At 45.4% G+C, this 13,014-nt stretch overlaps 1 protein-coding gene across 1 annotated transcript; it reads right to left on the reverse strand.

The window, feature by feature from the left end:
* Positions 1–2,801: 2,801 nt before the first annotated feature.
* LOC139102180 (uncharacterized) lies at positions 2,802–8,618 on the reverse strand. Its single transcript, XM_070655907.1, has 3 exons — positions 8,611–8,618; positions 5,970–6,067; positions 2,802–5,567 (listed from the first exon to the last, which is right to left on the reverse strand). The coding sequence occupies exons 1-3, from the start codon at positions 8,616–8,618 to the stop codon at positions 2,872–2,874; spliced, it is 2,802 nt and encodes a 933-aa protein (XP_070512008.1). The 3' UTR covers positions 2,802–2,871.
* Between the last annotated feature and the right edge of the window lie 4,396 nt (positions 8,619–13,014).

The following is a 13,014-nucleotide window of genomic DNA, read 5'->3' on the forward strand; positions in this document are numbered from 1 at the left end:
GGAAGACTGCTTAGCTTCTCGGCGTTTAAGTTGGCTTCGGTTCGTGACGGGGCCGCCCGTCATACGAAAACATTCCCCGTCGATTTACTTTCGGGAATCCACGCATAAACGTTGACGTATTTAAGGGAGGCTGTAAACCATCTATTTCGGTGTCTCAGATGCCGTGGATGGTCGCGCAGCGTCTCGGATTATAGCTCGACGCGTGAAACGGCGCTAACATTGTGGAATTTTCACTCACTTCCCGGGGTGACCTTCCATTACCGGAAGCGTCGCGACATATTTACGAGCCGTTCCATTATTAGAATGTTAAAACACGAATTTTCCGAAGAATCGTTGCGTGAATAACATGCATTTAACCGTAACATGATTTAATTCCATCTCGATACTTTTTTTTCTGTATAAAAAAAGAAATTGCTAAAAAATAAGCAATTATCGACAAAATTGCTTAACATGCAGCAATGTTGCATTCAGATAATAAATCCGTAGTCATCGTGTTAGGTTTGCGAAATATTGAAAAATTCGTCACTTAAGTGTGATAAGGCTCGAAGCTAGTGGACGAGAGCTTCGTTTCACATGTCGACCGTGTTCGTCCTCGTCTTACAACTGGCTGCCGGTTATATCGGAATTGCTATCGCTACCAGGAGGAGGCCTCGTCGCCGAGTAGAAGATTTGCTGGTTGAACGGCGGTACGACAAGGAGTTATGATATCGGCGGCGATCGCCGCACCAAGTGAAAACACGGTGGCGTGAGTAATATACAACCGTAGGGCGATCTTTTATAGTGCAAGAGACCTCGAAGGGAATGATCCGCGGCCACGTCTCGCATAGATAGGATCGTTCTAACCTCGGGAACGAGAGGAGAGGGTCAAGGAGGAGCGAACCCGGAGAGCAGTCGGCGGAATCTAGTCGTAAATAAAAGCAACGTCTGCTACCAATGCCAATCTCGTCTCGACTTCGTCATCGTGCCGCGTTGTTGCGTTGTCTTTTAACGGAAAGTTTAATCGTTCCGATACACCGAAAGATAGAAGCTAAAGAATTTGCTAACCAATTATTTGACAGTGCAGTTGCAAACTGTTTTTACTAATAAACAATCTTTTCTTAATGAATAAAATGAGCAACAGCTAAATCTAATAAAAAATCAATTAAATGTCGCTAGAAGAAATAACTCCTCGATACGTGATTATTATCGCGATGCAAATTTTTAGAATTGAGAATATAATTCGGCCGATCATAGAATTATCTCGAGATGAGATTTGCTTATTTGCTGGAAATCGATTCGTGGCAAATCAATCTCTGAGAAAAAAAAAAAAAAAATGCATGCAACTGCAGTCTCTAATCATCCCGACAAGGAAGGCGGGACACCGCGCCGCTCTAACTCGAGCGGCATCATTCAACGCTCATTATTCGTATTCCGTTAGACGCGAGCAACGTCCGTGGAAGAGCACGCGGAACGTCCGCGGGAGCAAATGACAGCAGGATCGGCGGGTGAGCGGTCGGGAAAGTGGCACGGCACGGCACGGCACGGCCAGCTGCTGTAACCGAGGCTAAACTACGTCCGCGTGTCTTCTACCGGCGCGAAGGTAATCAGGGCCACGGGGTCTGCCATTACCTGCGGGCATTATCGGCGATGGTAGTAGCGCAATATGGTAGCCGGTGCTCCGGTATCGCGGTATTGCGCGACGCGGCAGCTCGGGCTCGAGTCCCTCCCTTGCGCTCGCGAACTGAGGGGAAAGATCGCCGCTTCGTCCACTCCCTCGTCGACGAATACCGGATGCGGATGCGGTGCCGATTAGACCGGCAGGACGCCTGCGATTTGAATGATTAGGCGGAGAGAGGGGGGTCGACGATTCGGAGATCTCGCTGGTGGTCAAATAACAGCCTCCGGGACCGTGTTCGTGACCGGTAGGCACGCATATCCCAGCACGGCGGGTCGATAGTTCGTCCGAGGTGGAAGCGCCGAGTCCATGCGGGATGCACGTCGGTGTACACGTAAGTACACGTGTCTGATTGAACGACCTAGCCATTCTCCAATCTTATTCCACCTTTTTCTCCTCCTCCTTCCTTCTGCTGTTGCCTCTCGACAGGTGCGTTGGCCGAGGATTAATGCCCGGATCGTCTCGAGGATCAAAAAAGCTCTTAAGGCGAGCTAACCACGCCGTATACGGTAATTTCGTGAATACGGCCCCGCTCGATTCCCTATCCACTTTTAATCGTAAGTGCGAGAAGGCGAACGTGTTTATGGGAGTGGAGAATAATTTCAGGAGGCGGAGGGCGCGCACGTAAGGAAGTCATATCGGACCGGCCGGTGGAAATTATTTACGCACCGAATTCAAATAAGTCAGAAAATAACTTGGGGTACACCGAGCTGTGAAATAATTGCGTCATTAAATACGTTATGGTAATGTAATCAAATCGCTTTCTGACATTTTGAAGAAAATTAATTACCAACACATTTTTCATTTTTAGATGAATAATTCACACCATAATATAATCTTAAATTCTTATCACAATCGCTAATACATTTTTATTATCATAACTTTTGTAAAAACAAAAGTATACCATACAATTTTTTTTTAACGTATACATTTTTTTAACAATGTCGAAAGCACCGATAGAGACGAGAAAAAACTGCGGTATAACTATTAAAAAAAAAAAAAAAAAAAAAAGTATATATATTGTCATACGCGCGTTATTTGTATTCATATTCGTTGCACTTAGCGTCAAAAGCAAACGGAAATGGGGTACGCGATCTGAGATTGAAGCTCGCGGAACCCTGGCTCGTTACGTCGCGGCAACGCGTTTGTCTTAATTAATCGGGAGTGTTGAGTTATGCGAAGGTGCATGGGCACCGGAACTCCCGTTCCGTCGCGGACTACTCCACGTAAAGCGCGCGGAACGGCACGTTGTCGCCGCTTCGCGCCACCTCGTTTATCTTCTCGTCGGCGTCGAGCCGCGAAAAGGCTTCTGAACATTGACGCAGTCCCAGCGTGTCCGCGGCGTCGTCGCGCAGGCAATCAGACACCACCCGCTGATCCCGAGAGGACACGTGGAACCCATTCGCCTGTCCCGTTCTCTTTCTTGCGCCCGCACCGCCGTCGCTTCCTGAAGTCTCCATTACCGCATCACCGGCGTGAGAATCGCGCGGTTTCCCGGCGGCGTTTGCGTACGCGTCATTAGCGTTCCTCAGGGTTGACCGCGCGGCGGCTGGAGGGTCGAAAGAGCGGGATAGTTCCGGCGTCCACGGCTTGTAGAGCTTCGGGTAAGGAGGCACGCGCCATTTGTCCAGATTTTCCCGGCTATAGGGATAAGGATCGCCAGGTAATCGTACGTAATCTCCATCGATAATATATCCCTCGTACGAATCCCCGTCTTCGTCGACGTTTTTTACGCTCGAGTCAAAGGTGACGTTATTACCATCTTCGAATCTCGGATTTACCTTAGCCGATTTGATTGCGTCTGATTTAATCGAACCATTGTCAGTTGATGGATCGTTGAAATCGACGTACGTCGTGCCTGCGTTATGTAAGCTCGCATAATTGGCCCGTGGCTCCTCGTAAATTTTCTTTATTTCGTCTTCCGCGTCCTCGTCTTTATAACGAGATTTATCTTTTTGCACGGATGCAACAGTAGTAGAATTTGCGAGATAGGCAATCTTTTTACGACTAGAGTTTTGCAACTGATTTATAGAAATCTCCGTTTCTTTGTCCGCTATAACGTCCAGTGTCTTTGCGAAATCAATATCCGCTTGCTCTTGATTGCTACTCGATAGCGTTGGAGATTCTACGGGAGGGAAAGATCGATCGTTATTTAAAATATTATTTGAATTAAGATTATTACATTTTTCTTCGTTTTGAGTTTTCAAGTTTATTTGTTGTTTGTCCCGCTTATGCGATTCTGATTCGTCGATCGCCTTTTTCGTATCCTTGAAACTCGTAGGAAAAGCTGACGTGCCTTCTGGACATTTCGTTTTTATTCTCACGACAGAGGCAAAATTACTCGAAGATAACTCAACACGTCGTTTAATGATACTATTCATATATCGATGCAAGTAACGAGTAGGCGTGTTTATAGTATGCAGTTTTTTACTTATGGAATAACCGCCTGGTTTTCGCAAAGGTTTAATTCGCTTAATCTCTGTAGATTTCAACGACGTGCAGCCGGAGTCCGACAGCTCGGTCGTCTCGCTGTCTTCGGTAGACTTCACAACTTGCACGTCCAATTTCGGCTGCGGTGCTTCCGGGCGGATAGACAACATTTCCAGGTTTTCCATGCTGCTGCTCGAAAAGTAATTTTCTTTGACCTTCGAAACGGATCTCGCCGCGAAATTTTGCCAGGCTGCGATCACCGTGTTAGAGTTTACTTCTTCCGGAATGTTGAACTCGTCGTTGACGACTATAGTTTCGGTCAGCATGTTTGGAGATGTTCTCATTATTTCGCGGAGCTCCTTAGAACTCATGTACGAGCTCGCGTCGCCGCTTTTTTCTTTCGCTGCAATGAAATCGTTACTCAAGCCGGTCGACGGAATCGAGAGAAATTCCGCGGTGGTGTCTTTTAAGCTTGATGTAGTCGTAGAATTTTTCTGCGCTGCTGTAGCGTCATTTTTCGCTTCGCGAGTAAGGCTATCGCCATTTTCAGAGATCGAAGACGTGTTTTGGGGTCTTTTCGTGGCTCGGCCAAAATTCGCGGTCGTCTGTGGAGCGATATCTGGCTTTGGCTCTTTCAAGTTCACTCCCCAAAGCCGCTTCGTGACGTATCGCTGGCCTTTTTCGAACTTATCGTTATCGTTCGCCGCTTCGGCGGACGCTTGTTCCTCAGAGAGTTTCACGCCCCACTCGTAACGAAACGCTGCGTCGGGGTCGCATCTCGGGTTATCATTCACCGTCATCTCCGTTCGGTTCTCGCTACTATCGGCGGATTCGCCCGTACGTATCGCCGGGTTCTCTCTTTTTTTTTTGTCCTTCCTCTCGTCCTTCTCGTGCTTTTCGGGCGCGTTAGACTTCTTGATAGGCGGCTTTGTGTTTCTAGGACCGAAACCCACCATCGCGCGCCTCGGCACGTCGATGTGTCCATGCGGGACGCGCAATCCCAGCAATGGCTGTTTTGCTCGCCGTGGTGGCGGGCGATAACAGTTTGTCGGGCTCGTGTAACAACGATAATGCGAGGCCGCGTTGAAATCGTTTCTCGCCGCAAGCTGGATCGCGCCGCCGTTTCTCCAGGATCGATACATCTCGCCGGGACCGCGACACGATGGATCGAGGCCTATTTCGCGCTCGAAAGTTTTTCCAGCCGCGAAACGACTCGACTGAGACGTAGCGTGGATCGCCGATTGTTGCTTCACGTACGCACGTTCGCTGCTCGCCGTCTCACGCTTCTCGGCGCGAATGTTCCCATACTCGAACTTCGTCATCGATTGAACCGCACAGAAGTTAGCCAGTTTTTGATTAATGACATCGGCCTTGTCCGAAGAATCTGCCGGCCGCATGGAAGCCGCTATTTCTGGCCGATTGAATGTTGTTGCTGTTACTGCACGATCGACGATCGCGGTGTCAGCCTTGCGGCTTTTATCCTCTGCAACGTAATATTTTATTCGTGACTTACGTCATTTAGAATTACGCGATAAAACTTTAGGATGTTTATAATTACGATTTTTACAATAATTTTAATGTTGAATAATTTTTACATTAAAAATACAAATTGTAACATCAAGTATACTAACGTATTATAATTTAAAAGAACATAATAAAATAGTATTAAATTGTCATATGATTAATGGAGAATTTAATAGTAAATTATATTATGTTCGTGACTGATTTTATCGCCGTCTTAATAAGTTTGTAATTAATGAGAAGCATGCATGTAATATAATGAACTGCACCGGCTTGATTTTTGCATGTTATATAACGCACCTTACGTAATAGTGAACGGCTAAAATAACCTCTGTCCCAAAAATGACGTCAGCGTGTGGCTTACCTGCACATTTATTAAAGATGTCCTTCAGCCAAGTGAGGAATCCATCTCGTCCGATTTTACCGTTCGTATGCAAGGCGGATGCTGTGTAAATAGAAACTCTGCATTATAAATGCCATTATCATCCCAAGATTGAGTACACAATGTTTTACGAGACGCATGTATTTATAATAGCTAATGTTCGATCTCGTTGACATTTCGGGTGACTGACCGGCAGAGAAATTCCTTCGCGGTTTGAAGTCAAATAACCTCGATGCGACATTAGCTAAACGGCATTGTCGCCACAGAATCGCGCCCCTCGAACGCGATGAAACGCACGTGCTCATATTTTAATATACGAGTTGCACTGGTTGAATTTAGATTATATATCTTTCCAAATCAATTTGATCTGCGATCTAATGGTCGAGCTTGTCAGATTGTCTTCCTTGAAGCCTGCTCGCCTATCTTCTCGTTCGATTTGTCGTATGCAATTTTGTTTTTTATTCAAGGGAAATTCGAGCGACGATAGCGTTGTCTTGAATTTTTACCGTTGATATCAGGTTTCTCTTTTTTTATTAGCGATCTAAATAACAATTTGATTACTTCTTTATTAAAAGAAAATTAAATTGTAATTATAATAAATCAACGAATAAGTATCGTTCAAGCTGCAGTAAAAATACCTACGTGCGTCAAACAATAAATCTTAATTATTCTTAACAACTCTATAGAAACGAGTCGACTCACCAAAAGCATGAACTACACTTCAGTTAATTATTGGCAAAACTTTTCCTCCCATGAGACACGAGACCCTCCGACGCCGTTAATGGCGTAATGGATCAAAGATGAGCAGAAAGTTCACACACGCATACTTTTGGGTTATCACGCAGCTGCGAAGAAAGCCCTCATTACTTTTACGATTATTTATCGCTTGTTAAATCCGACGAGTCTCTTATTTAATTACTGTATTATTTATTTTTGTTTTTTTTTTTTTACGTATAGTTATTTCGATCTTAGAAAATACGATAAGACTTTTCCGAGTAAGAATTTTACGGATAAAGGATCGAAGCTGGCTCGCATTGTCGCGTGAGAATAGCCATGACCATTCAAGCCACGTACTTTGATAACCGTTAATAAAAGCTTAAAGGACATTATCGTAAGCATTCGTCGGGACATTAAAAAGCGCACGTGCCCTTAACGGTAGGCCGTCAATGCAATTTTAAACAGCTATTCCCGACCCTTACTACCAATCGTCCTGCCTGACACATGTCCCCGATGCTGTTACATGAATCCAAGGGCTCCGCCGAGCTGAATATCAATCGTTCGCAATGCAAGCGATGCCACGAGGCGAGGGTGGTAAGGGTGAAGGGTAAACGTTTGGCCTTATATATTATCTTTAATACAACTGAGACGTTTCGATTATCATTTCCTCGCGAATAATGATCAACTAGCTCAATTTTTTTTTTAATTAAATGAGTTTATTAACGCGTAAATGTTTCTAATATAATTTTTTTTTATTTATTAGTCTAATAAGCAATTTTTTAATTTTTTTTTTTTTTATATTTTATAAAATAATGATATTTGTGTTTTTCACGAGTGAACAAAATTAAGGCACGTTATAGCCAGGGATAAGGGAGCGTGATCGAGTATCGGCACATCGGTCGTAAATTCGTGGGTCCCCAGCGCCAAATAGCGGGTGTCGCACCGCAATACCAATTGTATAAATTGCCTATGACAAACTTATCGTTTTATACGTACGCGACCGGAAAGATTTCGTCCAGCCCGGAGAGATACAAGCGAGACAGTACTTTTTCTAGCGTAGGGACTCGGTACAGGTGCGTTTTGGGTCCCGCATGGTCGTTTGAGACATCGTTCCCCGGGGGGACTCGTGCGAGAACATCACGTTCCATCTTCGGCCGCTCACGTACACGGGGCATGCCATTGGGTTTTGTCGTGCGATTCGTCGCGTACGACGTCTTGCCTGCCGCCGCTCATAAATCCCGACTCCGAGCCGGAGATGAATGCTGCTAGGAATTGCCAGCGAACGACGTGGGCGATGAGATAGGATAATACATATTTTTACACGTCTTTCGTACAAAAACTTCATTTCCACGCTTACAAGATATTTTCATACGTTATTAATGAATTATATTTATTGTATACCGATGGTATCGCGGCTTTATGCAAAAATCGCTAATTATTGTATCCCGCCGTGAAAGCATGCGACAATGCGTTACGCTCAGGCGGGGCCCCGGTTCGCCGTTTGATCTCTCGCATCTCGTAACTTTATACATGTACGACGCGGCTAATTGCTGATCTATGATCGGTCTGCGAACCTGCGGAACGGCTGGGGAACCGACGTTATTTCGCCGATCATACGAGGCAGATAGCATTATGTATCGAAACAATTTCACCCGCCGCTTTATCTCGCGCTTCCATCCCGCGTACACGTTATCCGACCTTGCCGACTTATCGCCCGCTGCCGTCTTCGTCATCGCCGTAGAGAGGTAATTCGCGGCGCACGCGCCCGGAAATATTAACCCGGCCGTTTTACTTTGTCATCTCCGGTTTATCCCGACTGTCAACGAGGCTGCATTATGAATGCGGGCCAATTTAAAATTCATTACAAGGTGCAGGGGTCCCCTCCCGCCACCCGGTACCCCCTTACCCTGTCATTTCTACCGGCTTTCACGCCGCGCCTCCACGTGGAAGGGATAATTGTTCGTCACTGTAATGTTTCGAGAGCGCGAGAACAACCGTGGGAGGGAGGGAGGAGAAAGAGCGCTAGATATGGCAAAGAGATGAAACGAGAAAGTGGAGGGAGAGCCGAGAAACACATTTATTATAGAGAAACAGAGAAGAGATGGTGTACAAGCAGCAGCCAATCTCCCCCGTCGACCCGCTTGTTTATTTAAATAATGCATAGAGGAAGGGGTAGGAGGGGTTCAAGTCTGAAAATGGATGAACTACAAAGCCTCTGAAATCCGCTACGAGTAAAGTGGCACGCTCGCACCGAGTCTCTCTTGTGACAACGGAGAAAATCCACCTGCCACGTGCACGGAGGCACCGACTACCACTTTTCGGGAGATATATTTTCTCCGCTTCCGCTTTTTCAGCTTTCCGAAAGGATGGAGGGCATTGTCCCTGCGCGCACTCTTCCCGTTTACTAGGAAGTTTAACTTTAGGCTCGCTTCTCTTAAACCGCGCTCTCTTACGTTGCTCTCTCCGTTCGAAATAAAATAATCGCGTGCTCGGGTTTTTCGGGTGAGCCGTCTGAGTGATAATGTTTTTCAGAATGTTATCTTTGTTTAATATATTTGTTCACTTACTCTCGCAAATTAATTATTTTTGTTTTATGTTTATTATATATGTATAATTAAATTCTTTCTTTTATTTCATATTACGTATATCGACCATCTCTTTTTCGCGTAAAAGTTTCGATCAATACCCGAGTTAACAATTGAACCTTTTTCAGCGTCTAAATAAAAACGGTACATGCATTAGAGCGAAAAGATCTTGGGGTGAAACTGGGAGGGGACGAATCAATCGCGTTTCCTGTCTCGAGATAGGAGCCTCTTCTTTATAAATGAGCGGAGTGAGGAGGGAAGGAGCGAGTTTGGAGGCTGCAGTTCAGATATTCACCGGTTGATTACGGTCCCGACGGGCGCCGGGGTTCGGCTCTAGCAGGGAAATCCTCGAGGGAGGACGCTAACTCGACAACTGACAAATTAGCCCGGCACACCGACGACACTTGCAAAATAGGTCGACAAGAAGGTGCCCCGTTTCAGTTTGAATTCGGTGCCCGCCAGATGAGATTCGCGCGGCTAGTCGTCGAACTCAATTTTACTCGTCGACAGGGTGAACGATGCGCCGGCGGACGCCGGTTATCGGTCACACGAGATTAACCCTACGCCCTACGCCCTACAGTGCGAAATAATTAATCGCCACTCCGGCAGAGGATCCAAGATCGATAAGAAAATAATTATTAATTTTTAACAAACGTTCGACATACGGTATTTTAAGTATTAGTGTAATACGTGATCTTTTAGACGTCTATTACTATCACGGATACCCTCTTAAATTATTTAAACGCAATCGTGCTACTGGAAAATCGACGGAAATCAAAATTGACGTCTCTCAAGGGGCGGGGACGCGTTTGCGATTCTACGGAGCAGTTTCTTTGCCGTGTGGACTCGTGGGTTTTTCAAGTCCAGGAAATTCCTCGTTGGCGGCTAAGTGAATTGGAAATAAAAAAAAAAGGAAAAAAAATAAAAGAGCGTTGGGTCGAATAAATAACGTCCGTTGGCGATGTTCGCGCGGGATGATGTCGCATCGGCAATACTTTTCACATCGGTCCCGGTTCGAGGTAGGGGGATTGTTATTCGCGCAGCGTAGTGCCTCGGTGTCGCTTTCACTAGAGTCGGTTACTGATAAACGAGCGGTTTCAACCCCACGCGTCGTCCCCTGAATGTAAACTCACCCTGCTCGACGCGCTTTAAGCTCTTAGCGCGGGTAAACGCTCGGTGTAAATCGTTTTCGAACGTAAACGATTGTCGACGACAGACCTTAAATTAATCGTTGTGATTCCGATCGTCGTACGCCGAAAATGATTCCATGAACTAACCTGAAACAAAAATAAATTTTAAAGTGTTACACAATCAAATTGAAATTGTAATTAAACAGGGTGTTCCGCGAAATGCGGAAAATCTCTACGGTGTAGATAGACATTAAGAATATATTTAGAAAAGTTTAGCACCAATTTGTCGAATTCGCGATTTTAGCATTTATACGAATTTTTATAACCGAGCGAATAAGAGCGAGCTCTTAGAAGCGATCCACGCCTAATAGCATTGACTCTGCCCTAGCTTTTTCGTCGCTTAGCGATTGTCCGGTCCCCCCTTCTCCCCCATTTGTGTCTTCTACCTTCACTAGACCCGCCGAGAGAGAGATCAGCTAGGGCAGAGTCAATGCTATTAGGCGTGGATCGCTTCTAAGAGCGCGCTCTTATTCACTCGGTTATAAAAATTCGTAAAAATATTAAAATCGCGAATTCGACAAATTGGTGCTAAACTTTTCTAAATATGTTCCCAATGTCTACCTACACCCGAGAGATTTTCCGCATTTCACGGGACACCCTGAATACATATCAAATTAAAATTTAATTACTCATCGTTTTTAATTGATCCTCTATTATTTCTTATTTTATATATATTTTTTTATCTAAGAAACTGTAACGACACATTTCTAGAAATCAATAATTTTCGTAAAATCGGTGATTAAATCATCGTATGTCGTTCGCGGTGTAATCTCGGTCCCCGGCTGGCCGATTCGGCCCCAAAAGCCCGCGGAATATTCGTTATCGCTCGTCGCGATCGCATCTCCCCGTCTCCGACGCACCGCGACGTTTCTCCGTTACGCACTTTTTTCGTGATCGTAAATTATAATATATCGGACGGGATCGAGTAAAATTGCCATCCTCGCCGTGAATTTACGAGGAAGTAATCGTGTACATTTACGGAGGTAATAATAACAATTTATGTCGCAATAAAGGGTACAGCTATTTACGCATATTTATCTTGAGTTCAATGAACGGCACCTTGCCGAAGTTCCGAAGTAATTCCGAGGCCTAAATGTATCTATCGATTGATAACATAGTCAGCATGGATATTTTTTAAAAAATAAGACAATGTGACGAAATTAACAATAATAAAAAAAAAATAAAATAAAATAAATAACTTCAGAAAAATATAAATCCATATAAATAGAAATTTATGTGGTACAGAATACAAAATATTCATTACAACTATTATTTTTCTTGTTATACATATATGTATACGCACGTAGCTTATTTTCTTTTATTTTTCGTGAAGGCTGTTTAATTAATATTCCGTGGTGAGCTTGCCCAACCGCCGCGGTTGTATCGAAAGCTTCAGTTTGACGTGCATAAACCATGGTGCAATTCGTACCGCGGCTACGGAAGGGTCTTACAAGTGCCGTCCTGGGAACTCGGCGCGAGTCGTTGCACATGCAACCGACGGGATCCCGTGAGACGAATCAGCCGAATTGCTGCGGGAAGGGCGAGCTCTCCCGGATTCTGGACGAACCGGGCACCGTTTATTGTTCGCAGACTTGCGGCGCACGTAGACGGCGGAATGAGGGGACAGGTAACGCTGCCGCGGTTGCGCAAGTTTCGTTACTAACCGAAATAGATGCGGTTCGCCATGTGGGCAACGTCGCGCAGCCCGTATTGATAAACAGCACTCGATCCACAGATATGCGGTTCGAAAAATCCCGCCTGCCATTTCTTTGATCTTGCCCAGCGAGATGCCCTTTGCCGTCGCTAAACCCCGTCGATCAAAGGTCCTTCGGATAATCCCATTCAATCACCGTCTGTTTTTGCGCCCGACGCGAATGTCAAATAACTCTCCTTCCTTTTCGAAAAGGCTGCAAGTTGCAATTAAAGTAAATTAAATTTATTCAACTAGATTAGCCGTTTCCTTGTTTAAATAAAATTATCCATGGCGCGTTTGTCGCTACGCAATTCTATTTTTGATTCTTCTTGACGTTATACGCATACTTATGTTTCCGACTGTTAGTACAAGCAACGTGATACGAGGGAAGGAATGCTTCCTCGGGAAATACGCGTGTACAGTAGTGCCGAAACGTCTCGAAGGCAGACGATCGAACTTTCCTCGACGTCTCTCGGTGTCGGCTGCATTCATCCCAGGGGGGTCAGCGCGGTACGAGGGGGATGCCTGTTAACTCGGGCGGGTTTCCTTGCGAGTTCCCTTCTGGTATCTGCAGGTGTATGTTGAGCCAGTGATACTACCGGAAGGCACTTTGAGCCCCCGGGCCACTCTGAGTCTGTAAGTTAGCCGCGTACAATTACCATACATCTCCGCGGCCGTAACTCCTGGCGCCGTTACAGCGCTCGGACGAGAGCTATGGACGGATATCCCAACTTGCGAGACCGAACGGCGTCTCGGGAAACATCTGTACGGTCAAATTGAAACTGGCAAACGGGCACGATGAATATTGTCAGAATCGCATCGTCGATCTGTAATGAAATCGA

The sequence above is a fragment of the Cardiocondyla obscurior genome, linkage group LG04, assembly GCF_019399895.1.
Source record: "Cardiocondyla obscurior isolate alpha-2009 linkage group LG04, Cobs3.1, whole genome shotgun sequence".
Taxonomy (NCBI): Eukaryota; Metazoa; Arthropoda; class Insecta; order Hymenoptera; family Formicidae; genus Cardiocondyla; species Cardiocondyla obscurior.